The following is an 18,473-nucleotide window of genomic DNA, read 5'->3' on the forward strand; positions in this document are numbered from 1 at the left end:
GAGTAAAGTGCCTGCATAATACCCACTTATTAAAATCTGCAAATAGGTCTGCTACTTGGACTGGTTGTTTCACGGGTCAGTATTTGCTTTAAAAACACTTGATGCAATGGACTTCGGATATGATTCAATTCACAGGATGTGTTGAAATCCTAAGAAATCAAATATTAATGCAGTGGAGGCTGCTTGTCATGGGATACCAGTCAACGTCTCCTCATTTCCTAAATAGATTGTGAATTGGATAGGACTTGTCCTGGGAGACTGTATCACCAATTGTTTTTGTTCTTGAAAGGAAAAAAAGAGAAAGGATAGGTTGTATAAAGGAATCACAAAATCTCAAAGCATCGCATTGTTTCATAAGCTTTATGAACATAATAACAACTTGATTTTAATGGATAATCTCAAAAGCTCTATTTCCACTCAGGGGATACTTGAAGTGATAAAATGATTCTGATGTAACACAACCTAAATTTTTAGGACAATTTGGTTAGTATTTGATTTATTGAAATATGTCCTCTTTATTGGTGATGGTGGTGGTTGTTTTAATATTGTCCCATTATTCTCTTTTTTGTTTTCTCTTAAAATCAGGTTGAAGAACTACACCCTGGTTTTTCTAAGTCCAATTACTTGTTCTTGGCCAAGGTGAGGAAGACCACTGTTTTGGGTTTTTTTTTTTATATTTTATTTATTGAGGCGCCTGGGTGGCTCAGATGGTGGAGCACCTACCTTCGGTTCAGGTCGTGATATCCAGGTCTTGGGATTGAGCCCCAAGTCAGGCTCCCAGCTTAGCGGGGAGCCTGCTTCTCCCTCTCCTTCTGCCTCTCCCCCTGCTTGTATGCTCCCTCTGTCTCTCTCTCAAATGAATAAATAAAATCTTTAAAAATATATATTTTTTATTTATTTGTTTATTGAGAGAAAGAGAGAGAGAGTGCAAGCGGAGTGAGGGGCAGAGGGAGAGAGAGAATCTCAAGCCGACTCTGCACTGAGCGGGGAGCCCGACTTGGGGCCCAATCCCATGACCCTGAGATCATGATTTGAGCCAAAACCAAGAGTCAGATGGTTAACCAACTGAGCCACCCAGGCGCCCCAGGAAGACCACTCTTTTAAGATCACTTTGAGTCCATTACATAAAAATGTGCTTGCCTTTCATATTGACTATTTTTCATTTCTAGTGTTACATCGATCTTGAACAAACAGATGATGCTATGAAGTTTTGTAATTTGGCCGTGTTGCTTCCTTGTGTTACCAAAGAGGTAAGTCCCAACAGTGACAATGAGGGCTGTTATTTTATTAGTCCTTTTCTGGCTTCAAAGATAGCTTAGAAACATCTGGATTTTTCTTCCATACTAAAACTTTGGATTTAACATGTAGTATGAAGTTTTTAAAATTGCTGCAGGTAACCCTTCACCAGCAGACTCCCTATATCTTTCAGGGACACACAAATCATGGGCTAGCAGTTAAAACATCCTAATGCCTGTTAAGGGATTAGGCTAAGCCCCACTGGGGGAAGGAAGGAGGACAGCCTAATTCTGGGGAGCCGATGACGATGAAGCTGTGATAGGCAGCAGACAAGTAGGCAAGCTGCCCACCTTGGAGCGAGAGGATTGTCCACATGGCTGCCATCTTCAGGCCTAGCTCACAGCAGGGGAGGGCTCTCCTCTAGCAGGAAGAAGATTAAAAATAACGTATTAGCATTTTCTCAGTCTTTGAACACCTACCACTAATGAAGAAGAAACTATCGTATTGCTTCTTGCCCTTTTGTTCACTAATTCAGGGTTCTGGATGTACTCTGTTTTAGGAATTTCAGAGTTAACAGTCCAGCCTGTGTTCCTGTGAGCCATATATTGGTACTGTGGGAACAAAAGAAAATTAATAAATGTTTTCCTTCTCCCTTCTCATACCACCAAACATTATCATCCTCTGAATCACAGCTAAAAGAAATGCCTCAAGGGGCACCTAGGTGGCTCAGTCGGTTAAGCCTCCGACTCTTGATCTCAGCTCAGGTCTTGATCTCAGGGTCGTGAGTTCAAGCCCCACGTTGGGCTCTGCACTGGGTATGGAGTCTACATTTAAAAAAAAGAAAAAGAAAACAAATGCTGCCTCAGAAATAAGCATCCCTCTTCTTCTCTGTTGGAGCCACACTGGCTCTGATGTTTGTGATCTCAAATATAAGCATGTAAGGCATGCCCACAGCCCTCTATAGCCTAGAATAGAAGTTATATATCCAAATAACTATAGCTCAGGGTGGAGAGCCTGAAGTGCTAAGAGAGGTACAAATAATTGGTTATGGAAATAGTGAAGATGGAAATTATTTTCACCTAGAAGAGATCAAGTAGCATCAGAGGTGGGTTTTGATGACGTGGAGGTGTGAGTGAAGCACACCACAGATCATGAACAAAGGCACGGGGGTGGAAAAGCGAAGATTTGTGTGCTTGGAGGGAAGGGGGTGTTCAGGACAGTCATGGGAAATATGGATGATGGGGAAGGGGAACAAGACCTTCCTGGAGCTTCAGGGTTCGGGGAGGCCCGCGTCTATAGACAGGGCTGGCCAGCCTCCCCCGGGCCTTCCCAGCAACTGCCGGCAGTAGGTCTCGGATGGCTTCTAGGTTCGGGCTTTCCTATGAGGTCGGTTGTCCTTCTCCCTCAGGTTCCTCGGTGGGTTCTGTTGGTCAGTTCTGAGCACAATAACACGGGCTCAGTAGCGGCACTTCCCCACAGAAGACACTTGATGTAATTTTGGGGGCAGAAAAACAGATTTTGTCCCTCTGGCTGCCTGCTCCATGTCGGTGATGGGGACCCTACCATCTTTCCCATCTCTCCTGAATGATGTCACTTAGGTTACATGCTGTCATCTTAAACTGAGTGTCTATGCCTTCTTATTAGAATTTACGATTAGACTGCAGTATGATAATGAAGTCTAATACCTGGTGTGACATGCAAATATTCGTGCATGAAATTTAGAGCTCTCGTACAAGGGCTAAATATCGATGACCCCCAAGGTTTGGCCCTTGGTCCCGCAGTCTCCCCTCTCCTCTCACCTTCCCTCCTCCCTACCCCACAAGCCTGTTGTCCGTGACGTCAAATGCTATCTCCCTGCCAGGAGTCCTCAAATTTGTATCTCTAGACCTCCCTTCTGAGCTCTAGACCTGATTGTCCACCTTCCCATGTGCCATCTCTACCTGGATGTTTTGCAGACATCTCAAACTTAACTTGTCATCAGGCCTTTGGATCTGTTCCTCTCCATCTTCTCATCTACTAAACAGCACGTTCATTCATCAGTTAGGAACGCTGGGAATCATCCTTGACCCCTCCTTCTACCTCAGCCCCCACCCCAGACACCCACCCAGCCCCCAAGTTCTCAGGATTCCTCTTCTAAAACATGCCATGAGCCACCCAACAGCCCTCTCGTTCCACTGCCACCACTCCAAACAGGAAACCACCCGAGTTCACCCAAACTGCGCTGTGGGAGCCTCCCGCTGGTCCCACCACTTTCTTCCTCCCTCCGGGTCATTCTTGGCTCTACATAGCAGCCGAGGCAACAGATTAAACAAACCTCAATCTGTTCCTTCCGTACTTGGAAGTCCTAAATGTGTAGCATGTCCTTCACGGCTCTGATGCATGTTCTCCACTCTCCTCACCTCTGCACCATGCTCTTCCCTGCCTCACACCGTCGGGCCCTGTTGTTGCCTCTTCCGGAAACACTCCCACCCAAACCCTCCACCCCCTTCACCACCTTTATTCCCACTTACCCTTTAAGCCTCACCACAAATGTCATTTCCTTAGGAAAGACTTCCTTGATGCTCCCAGGCAAGAAAGTACTTTGTGCTTTTCCTTCAAGTCATTGAGCAGGGCTGTGGTTGCCTTGTTATGTGTGTGATTGTTCCACAAGAGTCTCGGCTAGGTGGGTCTCGTCCACACCTCTATTCCTAGTGCCAGGTGCCATGCCTGGCATATAATAAGCACTCGTGAGTCCTGGTAGGAAGAATCAGAAGACTAATAGCATGCAAATAAAACTGCTAGTGCTAATAGTGCTAATAAGTAGGACTGGACATGAATGTAACTAAGAGAGCTGGGCCCTATGGAAATACTTATATAATAAGCAAAATAGCATTAATAAATATTTCCCATGTTACTTTTTTTTTTTCCCAGTGATGTTTCCATTTGTATTTTCTAGGTTTGGTTTTGTTTTGTTTTTTTCAAGGAGTTAAATGTACTGTCAGGAATATCTCCATTTCTTTTTCAATTAGCAAATAAGCTGAGGAGAGTTATCTGTAGTACCCCTTATCCCTGTAAGGTTTTCCTGATGGAAATATACCCCATTAGTGATTCTGCTGACCTGTCTATTAATTTCCAAAATGTCCAGCAGAGCCACTCATTACAGTGATGGCCACCGGGCCATCAGCGTGCTCTCCCTCACGTGAACTTGCCTGACCTGTGTGCTGCTTTCTCGTGGTGCTTGTAACCGCTTCCTGGCCATGTAGTCACTTGTGACCTGTCTTCCGTCCCTTTCAGGGAGCACTAACTCATCACACTGCACTCAGTATTGGGAATGTCAGCCCTTGGGCTCTGGGGCCCAGATTCATGCATGTGAGCAGCTTTACATTCCCGGAACTTGAAACTACAGTATTTTATTATTCATGTGGACTTTTCTTGACCCCAGGGAGGTAATAGGTCCTGAGAAACATTCCATTTAAAAAAAACGGGATTTCTATGTCTAAGGCAGTGTGAGAATGCTTGATGAATGAAGTCATGACCACACAGCAGCCTAGGAGTTCTTTGCCTGGAGGAAGGGTCCAAGTGACTGACCTGGACTATGCTGCAAATGCGCCGTGCGCGAAGCAGCATATAGTATTGTGTGTTACAACGAGGGGTGCGCTAGTCTGGTAAAGGAACAGACTGTTTTTAAACGGCTGTAATATTTTGAAGTGACATTAATTGCTCTTGTAAGACAAAGTCTTATAGGACAGTAAATAAGATATATGAGAAACAACTCCAGGAAGAAGAGGACACCGGAAGCGCTCAAAATAAAGACAACTGTGTCCTGGCTCACAAGTTCTTGGAAGTTACCTGTTGTTTAAAATCCTGGGCTGTATCTCCATGCTGTTACATAGATTAAGAATCATCCCTCTTATTAGTCACCACTCTTAGCAATAAAATCCTAAGCCTGCTTTTAATTTTCTGTCTTAATTAAGACCTCATATTTGATTTTCTTCATTAAGAGATTGGTTTTTCAGATAAGTTTAGATAAAATAGAATTAGTCTACAGATGTTCACCCTGCTTTCCTGTTATGGGAACACAACAGCTCAGAGTGATGAGTGGGTTACTTACTGAAACCCAGCAATGTTGTTCAGCATCCCATTTTTTAGCAATTCTGATTTACCTGTTTATTTCTGGTTTGGATTTATTTCTTATAGATTAATTCGTCTGTGCCATCGATGCCTGGAGAATTCATTCTTCCTGGTACATTTAAAAAGTAATAAGGCCACTAAAGGATGGACAGACTTTTCTCACTCTCTGTGAACAGACATTTTCATGAGCTGCCGGCCAGGGGTGCTACTCTGTTTACAACCCCCTATTTCTACTCTTTTGGGTCTTCTCTTATATTGATTGGCATTCCAAAACATATTATTTGTTAAGCTTTCTTGATATGTAATGGCCTTGGTTGTATTTTTTAAGTTGATCTTTAAAAACACCTTAAAGAAATTTCTTAGACCTCCTTTTAATAATTTTCTTAAAATAACTGATGACACAGCATCGGTTTGGAATCAGTCATTCTTAAGCAGTACCCAGTCTAGTCAAGTTGATGTTTGATAATCATTAGCCAAATGCCAGGAGTATAACAATGTATAGGTAAATCTCTCTCTTACTTATCCAAAGTCTTCAGCAAAGTATTGATATATTTTCCCATATGTGCTTCTTTCTTGTGGCACTTGTAATCTCTTCCTGGCATGATAGTTATTTGTGACATGTCTTCTGTCCCTTTCAGGGAGCTCTAAGCTCATCACACTGCACTTGTTATTGAGAGTATCAGCCCTTGGGCTCTGGGGCCTAGATTCATGCATGTAAACAACTTTACATTCCCGGAATTTGAAACTACAGTGTTTTACGGAGAGAAAGTGTGCTGTCTAAGCAGAAAGGTTTGGATAGTTTGAATCTGGGGAAGAAAGGAATAACCTGAACTCAGAACCATAACCCAAGTCCTCAGAAGATGACATTTACACAAATATGGCCAATATATTGAGTGCTTGAAACATAATGAAGACTTCAGAATTAATCAGATAGCTGTGCAGTTGACATGCTGTGAAGGAAGAAACTTATATGCAGGCGAGTATCACACCATGTGAGTATAACTCATGTGGCAAAGTCTTCAACTGGAGATTATCACTGAAGGGTCAGCATAGAATTCATATGTAGAAAAATGAATTGATGGATGGATGTAGGCAGACATTTAGCAGCCTCTTCTCTCCTCCTTAGTAGCAGAGATTTCACACTGGAGAGGAGCTCTTTTGAATATAATGAGAATGGGGAAATAGCCACAGCTCAACTGACTCAGTCTGTGGTAGTGGAGAGAATCCCTACAAATGTAACGAATGTGGCAAACTCTTCAGCCAGAAAGCTAACTTTTGTTTATTTGAGAGAATTCACACAGAAGAACCCTTTGCCTGTAATCAGTGTGGAAATGCCTCCAGTAACAACTTATCCTTTAAACAGCATGAGTGAATTCACACTGCAGAGAAACTATATGAATGTCATCTATGTGGTAAAGCCCTTAGCTGATGATCTAACCTTAGCCATCATGAGAACACACACTGGAGAGAAACCCTATACATTAATGAATGTAGAAGAACCTTCAGCCTCAGCTTTAACCTTTACACAAGAGTTCCCACAGGGGAGGCACCCTACAGCCTTCAGCCAAAGCTCAAGCCTTGGAAGGCACAGAACACTGAGCAAAACAAGAAGGAGAACAGCAAGTCTTTACTAGGAGGAGGAAGCCATTTGAGAAATACCAGATAATTCTAGTTAGAGAAGCAATCCAATGAAATAAATAGGAGAAACCCTTTCGTCACAGAGTAACATTCCAGGACATGTGAGGTTTCTCACTGTATTAAACACTCTCAGTGTCATGAATGAAGGAAAGTCTTCAGTGACCAGGCATACCTTAGTCAGCCTTCAAGTTCTCACACTGGGGAGTCCCTCAGGCTTCAAGTCCAAGTAGAAATGCCTGTATCTGCAGCTTATTTAAGAAAACTCAGACTGGAGAACAAAACTATCAAGAACCCTTAGAATACAATTCAACATATAATTTAGACTTTTGGCAAATGACATGGCACTGAAAATAATGTAGTGTAAAAATGCAGAACTGTAATGCATTCTTGGAAATGTAGAATGCAGAATTTGGTAAAATGTAATAGGCAGTAAGATCATCCCTCCTGAGTGGATTAATAAAAGTTGTTGATTAAAAATCTGATACATTGGTCTTTGTCTTCAAAAAATCATGAAACGTTATGCTGAGTAATCAGGCCATTTTCCCTTTGTTACGTCACTGCTGAAAGTTGATCAGTTTCTGTTCTTTATGCAGCTCCAAAAGTATTTGCAAAGACTGTTCAATCAGAAAACAACTTTTAATGTGACTGAAAAATGTAGAACACAAAATAATGTGTTCTAATGATTATATTAGTGTTGAAATATGTATCTACATGGCAAAGGTGAATGGAAACATGGACAAATAAACACACACTATGTGATTCAGATATCTCAGGTGATACTGATGTGAGTGGTATACATGCCCTACTTTATAAGACACTAAAAACAAACAAGGGCTTGAAATTGAAAAATATGCCTAAAAGCATTGAATCAAATGTATAATATGGCTGAAATGTTGAGTTCTAGAGGGAGAAAAGAGGTTGAAAGCCTTGTATACTTTTTTCTTAAAGGCAAGGGGAAACTCTTACAGGGTCTTAAGCAACAAGTAACACAATGAGATTTGGGGGAGGGCACACTAGCTACCGTGTGGAGACTGACGTGGCTTGGAGGGGAGAATTGGAAGAAGGAGTACCATTTAGGTAACTCCTGCAATAACACAGACATGAGCCAGTGACCCGGACTAAGATGATGGCAGTGAGGAGAGCACAGATTTAACAGATTTGTGGGTGGTAGTCTCTACAAGACTTAGACATTGAATTTCCAGGAGATAAAGGACTCAAGAATGAGATCTCGGTTTCCGGCTTTAGAAACTGACCAGGATAGAGGGAGGTACCCTTTAAGGATCCAGGGAACGTTGGAGAACCAGATTTGGTAGAGAAGGTGAGTTCAGTTATGGACCTTTTGGGTTTGTGTCTGTGAGGTTTTCCAATCCATAAAGTGACTGTATATTTGTCAAATAACTGATGTCTGAAGCCACAAGATGGCAGAGACCACCCAGTAAAGTGAGAGTATTCGAAAGCCAGCGGGGCAAGAATCAACTCTGAGAAACCCCAACAGAAGGGAAGGGGAGGAGGAAAAGGAAGCTCCAGTGATATGGAAAGAAGTGGCCACAGGAGACGGGGCCTCAGAAGCCAAAGGATGGTGGGAGCGGTCACCTTGGTCAGATACTCTGCAGGAGTCAGGACGGAGTGAGCTGAACTGAATGATGTCTCTGTTCTTGGTGATCTTCACCCAGACTGTTGTAGTGGAGCGAGAGAAGCAGAGACCGTGCAGAGCAGCAGAGGTGAGAAAATGCAGTCAGCGCCACGTCGGCGCCCTTCCAGGAATTTGGTGGGGAAGAGAGGAGAGAGATCAGGTGGCAGTTAAAGTGGTGCTGGAGTTGAAAAATCATGTTTTTTTTAGCTGGGAAATAGGGGAGCATATTTAAATGATGAGAAGGGGCCAGCAAAGAAGGCAGGGTTCAGGAAAGACTGGGGAGAGAGGAGATAATTGATAGAATAAGGTCCTGAGGAAGTCAGAAAGGGATCTAGAGCATGCCATAGTCCTCTTTTTTTTTTTTGTCGTGGGCTCGATAGAAAACTCGATGGGTTTGTAGACTTGTGGGTTCGTAGAGAATCAGGGCAGGTGCCACAGAGGGAGAAAGGGTTTTGATCTTTTGCTAAGAGGGTAGTTGGATGTAGAACCTAATGTGGGTAGAAAGTAAGTCAAAGCAGGAGAAAGCTGATAGAGAACAATAAGGAAAAAATCACTTAATAGACCCGTAGAAGTTGAAGAATTGGTGTGATTGGATAACTGACCCGAAAAGGTAGGCAGTTGTGTTCAGGGAGCAGGCTGCCTGTGTCAGAGGTGGAGCAGTTCCAGGTCATGACACAGCCCAGGGTGTGCTCGCGGGGCGGGGGGGGGGGGTGCGGAAGGACATCGGAGCCGAGGAGACCAGCCCCTGGGACGTTGGGACCCACAGGCCATGGGGACAAGGGTGTCTCCAGCAGTGACGGCAGACGGTGTGGAGAGAGACCCAGGTGCCGAAATCATAAAAAAATAAACGTAAAAGGAGAGTGATCAGGAGTTTAACAGCTAGAAGAAACGGTAGAGAGCCATTATCTTCTACCATTGGCTCCGACCCCTCCACCAGTAATAGCCCCCATCCTCTCCTCTTCCCCCCAAAATATATTCTCTCAGCAGATGCATTACCAGTTATGCAAAAGTGACTTCAAAAGAAGTCTACTAGCAGGAGTGCTAGGGAGCTCTGTAGAAACGTCTGAGAAAAAGGGGGAAAGTGGGAGGTTGAGTCGAGGAGAATTCAAAGGAGGGCAGTATTGGGGGGAATACCAACGAGGATTGATCGTGTAAAGGGTGTTTATTTTGGATGATAACAGAGGAAAGCATAATTGGAGGTGGTGGTTTTAGCTGGCTTTTTGGGCTAAAAAGCTCTGCCAGTGCCCTCTGTGCATAAAAACATAAATAAATAGAATGCTTGGATGGAAGCCCTGGGAAAGAGGTGAAATGGGAGGCATGTGGTGTGAGTATGTGAGTGTGAGTGTGTGGGTGTGCACATTTGCTGCCAGTTGAATTGGGGTGGAGGTTAGATGAACTCTTCTTTGTGGTGCGTGAGTATAAATATTGCTATACTGTGATCTTAATTTTGAATCTTTCATTATGGCTTATGCATTTTCATTACTTTAGGCATCTAATTGAAATAACTCTCTCATTGATGTCATTATTCTGTAAGAAATTGATTCCTAGAAATTGATTGATGGGAAATGTAACTGTACATTCTAGCATCAAGCCACTAATAGTAGGCATCATCCATCTCGGGACTTCTAGGTGCCAGGCACTCAGCTGGCCATGGGGTTACAAAGACAAACGTGGATTACAGCTTATTTTTTATAAGTTCTTTTAAATAACACATTAGTACCCTAAATTCATTAATCACATTTTCTCACAACCTTCAAAAAATATTGATTTGATAGAAGTAGACATCCTACTGACCAGACACTACATTATGATTAAAACTATTGAAGAACTTCCAGGTTTAAAAAAAAAAAATCTAATAGCTACTTCCAAATATTACTTTGTTCATTTTTCCTCATCTGTTTATTTTCATTTGTTGCATCCCTTAAATTCTTTCTGATTAGGTGCTTAATACATATTTGGGGTTTTTTTTAAGATTTTATTTATTTGAGAGAAAGAGCATGAGCAGGTGGGAAAGGCAGAGGGAGAAAGATTCCCTGCTGAGCGTGGAGTCCGATGGAAGACTCCATCCCAGGACCCGAGATCATGACCTGAGCTTAACCAACTGAGCCACCCAGGCACCTCTCAATAAATGTTTGTTAAATGCAAAAGTGTAGAGGAGTACCCTGCCATCTGAATTTATCGCCACAGTTTCTAACCACCACACTTGTTTTAAAGAAATTACGATACACGTGCAGTACTAGAGAAAAAAATTACATGGTTTTTCATCTTAAACTACTTGATAAAGTCAATAATGAAAGGTACATTTGCTAGTCTGGATCATGCAGTGGAATCTCAGATTTCTTCAAATCCTGCTGCTAGGGCTGGGACTTCTTCCACATGGTACAGTTGAAGAAGAAAATAGTGTTCACCATTAACACGCTAGTGAGATCAAGCGTGTCTGCTTACACGAAAGGCTCTCTTCTCCCTGTCTTCCCACCACTCTAGACCTGGTGAGGGAAACCTTGGAAATAGCTCTCCACATGGCACGTATTTTCAGAGATCTGAATCATGCCTGAATCTAAGAAATCTGTAATTTCTTTGTAATGGTCCTTCAGAAAGTATCGCCTCACTCCACCGAAGATTGCTTCAAAGTACCCAGAGTCGCAGGATCAATGTGTGAAATTTCATTGTGTACTTGTTTTTTCTTTATAGGATAAAGATGCACAGAAAGAAGTGAAAAAAATAAGCACTTCCTTGAAGAGGTAAATAAAAGAACTTACTCTTCAACAAATCAGATGTGGTCTACTAAACTTTAAACTAATCCAAGTTGTGTTTTTTTAATTATCTTTTTTTCTTTTTTGATGTAAGGGTAGTATGCTCAGATTTGAAGGCAAAACCACGTTTCTGCAGAATGCATTCCAATAGTAGCACAACAAAACTGATCATGTTGTTGGGAGAAATCAAGTTCCCATAATGTCAGTACAAAATTATCTTTAAACATGTATGATTTATATTTTTTCTATCAATAAACTATAGTCTTCAGAGTATTTCTTTAAAGAAAATATTTAAATCAATTCAATAAAGTGAACTCTAATGTTTTATTGCTGCTTCAATGGAGACTTTACAAAACAAAATTTCATTAATGTGGATAAAAAATGGGAAAAATGGGCAAAGGTCATGAACAAGTTGTTGACAGAAGAGGAAAAACGAAAGAGTAAACACATGGTAACTAGTCATCGGAAATGTGAATAAAATTACAGTAAGATACTGTTTTGTCATCAAATTAGCAAGGATTGTTTTCTTCCAAGAGATGTTCAGTGCTGGTAATGATACCACAAGTTGGAACATTCTCAACCACAGCTGGTGAAAGGGTATTTTGACACAAACATCTGGTAAAATGTATCCTAAGCCTCAAAAATGTATTAATTCTTGAATCTTGTAATGTCATTTCAGGGGAATAGTCCCAAGGAGAAAAGGACAATTATTTATGCACAAATGTTTATAACAGCATTGTTTATTATAGCAGAACACTATGTCCAACAATAAAAAAGCAGTTAACCATATTAGAATCTAACCATATTAGAATATAACTACAACAGGATATTATTTTGACACTGAAAAAATTACCGAAATTGTGCAATGCACAAGGCATCTTAAGTGCAAGTACAAAGCAAAATAGTGTATACATATCATCTCAGGTATATGAAAATGTGTGCAGAAAAACATCAATTGGAAAGACACTAATCTGGTAGCAGTTCATATTCTGTGGAGTTGCGTTTTATTTCTTCTATTTCCCAGTTTTTAATAAACAAAGGATTTTTTTCATTGCACTTAGCTAGCAGTGATCTGTAAAGATTCCTCACTACACTTTAACCAGCCTCATCCTGGAAATCAGATCAAAACTTGAAATTCCTGCTTGCTATCCCAAATATATGCATACATTTATACACTCAAGATTTCAAGCCCTGACCTAGAGATGCCATTTAATCAAGCTGAGCGAGTTCCTCTCTCTTTTACACCGACCCATGGAGATACCTGAATCGGTTCGACTGATTCTTGCCCAAACTCTGACACCTGGTCTAATGTTGACAGCGCTGGCTGGAAGGGACAGGAGTCTGGCAGGTTCCTGCACAGATACGCGGTGTCCACAGGCTATATAGGATGCCTCTGGCTCTCTCTGAACTGCTCCAAGAATGTGCCAGTTGAGACAGGTGATTGTCACTAACAGCAAATGAGAGAATCAACCCCGTTGTGGGAGCAGCTCATTCTGGCAGAGAGCAGTGCAAAGACTTCTGCTAGGAATTATGAGGGACATCTAACCGATCTCCGTTTGTTTTAACAAAATTCCTCTTTGGTCCCTGGAGTCAATATGTTACAATGGGAGTGTAACACTCCTAAAAGTTACTTGAACCTTTAAAGCATTCGGAATTGCTGACACATTTGACAATTTCTCCAGTAGGATGTTAGCAGAGGAAATCTCCCTCCCTGTCATGGTTATATTGGGTCCCCTTCAAATGATCATTGAAGCCCGGCTGTCTAGGTCACAAGGGAACACAGTCTCCACATTAAATCTGCCCCCTTTTAAAAGCTGAGTATTTTTCTCAGATGGCAGCACTATTTGTAGATTGGTATACTTACTCCAGTGAATTTCCCATGAAGTGAGTCATGTGAACTGACTGTAGCTTGCTTTCTATGGTTACTTCACTCACCATTTGTGCTGTTGACCTGGGAGAAGACCATATGTCTCCAGAGCACTTCCGAAATGATCCTGAGGGGTCCCTAAGGCCAAGCTAGTGGTGCGCCATCCACCGCAAGCAAAATACACAAACTCCTAACCTTTCAAGAGACTTGACGCACAGCTTTGAAAAGGGGAGGTTCTGATCCAGAACTTCAAATATATTCAATTTCAGAAGACAATAAACTGCATGTTAAAATTTCTTATAAAACGTTAAAGAAATCAGCGTTCTGCTAAAATTTTAGCAATCATCCTATCCATGTAATTTGCAAGCTTAGTTATCTTTCTTACTAAATAACGAATGACCTTCGCCGGAACATGAAAAACTCCATTGTGCCTAACAGTGGTCCAAAAGCTTTTCATTTGATAATATGGGTATAATTTTGAATTATAAAAAGCAGTGTTAACAGCTGGATGGGACCGTGGAGACAGTCTTCTAGACCAGCCTTCTCATTTTCCCCAGGACACAGTCTAAGCTCTGATGCGTAAACCACATGGAAGGGGTCAGGGAGCTGGGGACTGGCCGAGCCAGGACTGGGTTCCAACTCAGAATCTCGTGCCTTCTGCCCTCTTCTCTGAGCCCAGGGCTTTTTACGTTTAACTGATTGAAGCCCAGCATGTCTGTCGTAGATTAGGGGCTCCGGGAACGGTAATACTGCATGGCATTAACCTGTGGTTCTGCCTGTTTTAAGTGCTTTACCTACATCAACTCATTTAAATCTCACCGTGGCCCGAGAAGAAGGAACTTTTGGTATCACTCTATTTCCAGACAGGGCAGCTAAAGCAGGAGACACTAAATGCCATACGGAGCACAGCGTGAGATTTGAACTTGAGCAGTCTGCTCCGGTCCGTGCTGGAGTCTGAACCGCCGTGCAACCCTGCCAGCAAAGGGGCGGTCAAGGGGATGTGGGGGTAAAAGAAGGTGGAGGGAGAGAAGGGGTCAAGGGACAGGAAAGGAAGAAAGGGTTTATTAAGAAAGGAATGGTAGAGAAAGATGGTAAGGAAAAAAGAAGAGAGCAAAGGCAAAGAAAAATCTTTCCTTGTATTTTTTGGATATTGATAGCCGTTTTCTGGTTTCACATATATTTCCAACAACCCGTTGTGTATCTCAACTTATATTAAGTCTGTTTTCATATTCCCCCCATCTTTCCCAAGATAAGGAAGGAAGAAAAAAGGAGGTGGTGAAACCTTTCAACGACTCGCTCCCCTCGATCTGTGGGGTGGGAAAGCCTCAGTAGAGACTTTATGACCTATTGTTGGGCAGTTAACAAGAATATTTCATTTCACAGTTAAAGACAAGGTCACCTTTTAGAACCAAGTATCATTAATATCTTGATGCTCCATGACTTTTTGCAGCTCCCAAACCAGGATTTTGCTCTAGGTGCCCGAAGTCACATCATAAGTTCTAAAAATAGCTTTATTGGGGTGTAATTGGCATACCAAAATGCATATATTTAAGGTGGATAACTTGATGTGTTTTGAGATATATATTATATACCATATATATATATTATATACCATATATATATATGGTATATACATATATTATATACCATATATATATATGGTGTGTGTGTGTATATATATATATATATACACATATATATATATATATATATATATATATATATCCCTGAAACCATCACAAGATAATGGACATTTCCATCACCCCAAAAGTTTCCTCACACCCTTTTGCAACCCCTCCCTTCTGACTCCCTGTATCTCCTGTCCCCAAACAACCCCTGACCTGCCTTCTTGTCACCATAGATTGCGTTTTCTGGACTGTTATATAATTGGGATTGTACATTATGTTTTCTCTTTTTTTGTCTGATTTTTTTCACTCAACAAAATTATTTTGAGATTCGTTCATCTCATTGTGTATCCTAAGAGTTTATTCCTTTTTATTGCTGGGGTTATTTTATTACACGGATATACCAGAGTTTTTTCTGTCCCTTCACCTGTTGATGAACATTTGGGGAGTTTCCAGTACTTGATTATTACAAAAAAATCTATGAATATTCATATAAATTCTTTAAATGGACATATGCTTTCATTTCTCTTGGATAAATACATAGGAGTAGAATGGCTGAACCATGTGATCTATGTTTAGCATTTTATTTTTTTATTTTTTAGCTCTCATTTTATTTTTTACTTTTTTATAATTTTTTTTATTGTGTTATGTTAGTCACCATACTGTACATCATTAGTTTTTGATGTAGTGTTCCACGATTCATTGTTTTCTTTTAGCACCTCGTGCTCCATGCAGTACGTGCCCTCCTTAATAACCCATCACCGGGCTCACACGTCGCCCCACCGCCCTCCCCTCTAAAACCCTCAGTTTGATTCCTGGAGTCCATGGTCTCTCATGGTTCATCTCTCCCTCTGATTGCCCCCCCTTCTTTTTTCCCTTCCTTCTCCTAATGTCCTCCATACTATTCCTTATGTTCCACAAATAAGTGAAACCATATGATAATTGACTTTCTCTGCTGGACTTATTTCACTTAGTGTAATCTCCTCCAGTTCCATCCATGTCAATGCAAAGGGTGGGTATTCATCCTTTCTGATGGCTGAGTAATATTCCGTTGCATATATGGACCACATCTTCTTTATCCATTCATCTGTTGAAAGGCATCTCGACTCCTTCCACAATTTGACTATTGCGGACATTGCTGCTATGAACATTGAGGTGCAGGTGACCCTTCTTTTCTGCATCTGTATCTTTGGGGTAAATACCCAGTAGTGCAATTACCGGGTCATAGGGTAGCTCTATTTTTAACGTCTTGAGGAACCTCCATATAGTTTTTCAGAGTGGCTGCACCAACTTGCATTCCCACCAACAGTGTAAGGGGGTTCCCCTTTCTCCACATCCTCTTTGACCTTGTCAATTTGTTGTTTCTTGCCTTGTCAATTTTTGCCGTTCTAACCAGTGTAAGGTGGTATCTCCGTGTGGCTTTGATTTTAATTTCCCTGATGGCTAAATGATGTTTAGCATTCTAAAAAACAGTCAAACTGTTTTCCAAAGTGGTTAGCCCATTTTATATTCCTACCAGCTATGAGTGAGAGTTCCACTTCCTGCACCTTCTTAACAGCACTTGGTATTGTCATTCTCCAAAATTTTAGCTACTGCTCTATGTGTAGAGATATCTAATTGGGGTTTTAGTTTGCATTTCCCTAATGGCAAATTACATTGAGCATTTTTTCATGTGCTTATTTGCCACTCGTATATCTTTGGTGAAGTATCTATTCAAAATTTTTATCCATTATCTTAATTGAGATACTTGTTTTCTTTTTTATTGAATTTTGAGAGTTCTTTATATATTCTGTATGATAGAAGTCCTTTATTAGATAGGTAATTTGCCAGTGTTTTCTGTCGGTGGCTTTTAATTTCCCTAACAGTGTCTTTGACAGGACAAGCTTTTCATTTTGATGAATCAATTTATACTTTCATGTATATTGTTTTTGGTGGTGTATCTAAAGATCCTTGCTTAATCTGAGGTCATAAAAATTTTCTCCTATATTTTCTTCTAAAAATTTTATACTTGGGGTTTTACATTTAAGCCTGTGGTCCATTCTGGGTTAATTTTTGTATATGGCATGAGGTAGGGATTGAATTTCTTTCATTGTGTATGTGGATACACAATTGTTTCTAGCACCATCTGTTGAAAAGACTTGTTCCCCCACTGAGTTGCCTTTGCACCTTTGTAAAAAATCAGTTTTCCATATATGTATGTAGTTTCTATTTTGTTCCATTGATCTATTCATCAGTATTACTGCCAACACCACACTGTTGATTACTGTACTTTTATATTATCTTGAAATCAGATATTGTTATTCCTTCAGCTTTGTTTCTTCTCAAACTTGATTTGGCTATTCTAGCTTCTTTGCATTTCCATCTGATTTTTAGAATCAATTTTTTAATTTCTAAAAAAAAATCTAGCTAGAATTTTGATTGGCATTTTGTTGACCAATTTGTCTCCTCAACTCAAGGAGATTGTCGGACTCCTCTCAGGCTCCCCTTCTGTGCATTGTTGCCTGGAAACTCTCTCAAGGCAGTAACCCCAGGGAATTGTAGGGGTCACCTTGTTTGTTACAGTCTCTCAGGAATTACTGTCCTTTCTTTCCCACTGTCCAGTATCTTGAAAACCATTGATTCATACATTTCGTCCATGTTTTGGATTTTGAAGAATAGAAATTGTAACTTCAGGGAGTTGTCATTCTGGAGCACTTTCTAATCCTCTAAACCATTATTTTGTATACAACAAGCTCAAACATATTAAATTGCTTTTTAAAACAAGTTTCTATAATGTTCAAATGTATCCATTCTATAATATAAAATAAGTTGAACAATTGTACTATGAAATTAATTATTTATTTAGACTTTGGTTACAACTCAGATAAATTCTTTTTAAACAGTATTCTTAAGCTTTGGCAAATAAAGTTTGCATATGAAGAATTAAATTATTCCTTTCTTCCTTCTTCAATACTTTACATTTACACAACCCAGCAAATTTAAATTTGGGAAATTTGACTGGGGAAAAGACTCTGCTAAAAATTATAAGTAGAAACAGCATTAGGAATTATTAATGTCACTTAGCTGTGCTGTTCACAGAGCCCTAAGTGGGCAGCCACTTCCTGTCAGGTAGACTAGTCGCACCGTGGTGTGTATGAAATTCATCTGGAGCCCAAAGTTGGCTGTCCTAATTTTTGAAAGGTCCCAGTCAGGGGCACCTGGGTGGCTCAGTCGGTTAAGTGTTCAACTCTTGATTTCGGCTCGGGTCATGATCTCAGGGTCCTGCAATTGAGCCCCGCGTTGCGGACATCTCTCTCCCCACTCCAGGCCTGGCTCAAGTGACAGAAGGTCCACCATAAAACCTTCCTGATCCACATAACTAGATGTGCTCTCTCCTTCCTCAAAATAGCAAGGCACTTTTTGTGTCCTTTGTGAGCCTGACCAGCCCTCAGATCTTCAGCGATGCTAGGACAAGGACCAGGTATTAGTCACTTTTGTATTGCCTGTCTAGCGGTATGCACTCGCTTAACATGTGTTCAACTAAATCAGACAACTCAAGAAACACAAAAGCACTTCACAGCTCCTACAGTTCCTAAAAGAGAAAATTAAGGGTCATTTCTACCCTCGGAGAT

The 18,473-nt window shown here is 41.0% G+C and overlaps 1 protein-coding gene across 9 annotated transcripts in view; it reads left to right on the forward strand.

The window, feature by feature from the left end:
* RMDN2 (regulator of microtubule dynamics 2) overlaps positions 1 to 11,643 on the forward strand; it is an 80,142-nt gene extending 68,499 nt beyond the window's left edge. For 8 of the 9 annotated variants that reach the window (XM_027622472.1, XM_027622475.1, XM_027622474.1 and 5 more), the window contains 4 exons: positions 586 to 639; positions 1,170 to 1,250; positions 11,309 to 11,358; positions 11,465 to 11,643. In XM_027622472.1, coding sequence (XP_027478273.1) covers positions 586 to 639; positions 1,170 to 1,250; positions 11,309 to 11,358; positions 11,465 to 11,570 — 291 coding nt within the window. In that variant the 3' untranslated portion in view covers positions 11,571 to 11,643. The remainder of the gene's footprint in view (positions 1 to 585; positions 640 to 1,169; positions 1,251 to 11,308; positions 11,359 to 11,464) is intronic. The other variant, XM_027622469.1, reaches the window with a different exon arrangement.
* Positions 11,644 to 18,473: the final 6,830 nt, after the last annotated feature.

Source organism: Zalophus californianus, chromosome 8 (assembly GCF_009762305.2).
Source record: "Zalophus californianus isolate mZalCal1 chromosome 8, mZalCal1.pri.v2, whole genome shotgun sequence".
Lineage (NCBI taxonomy): Eukaryota > Metazoa > Chordata > Mammalia > Carnivora > Otariidae > Zalophus > Zalophus californianus.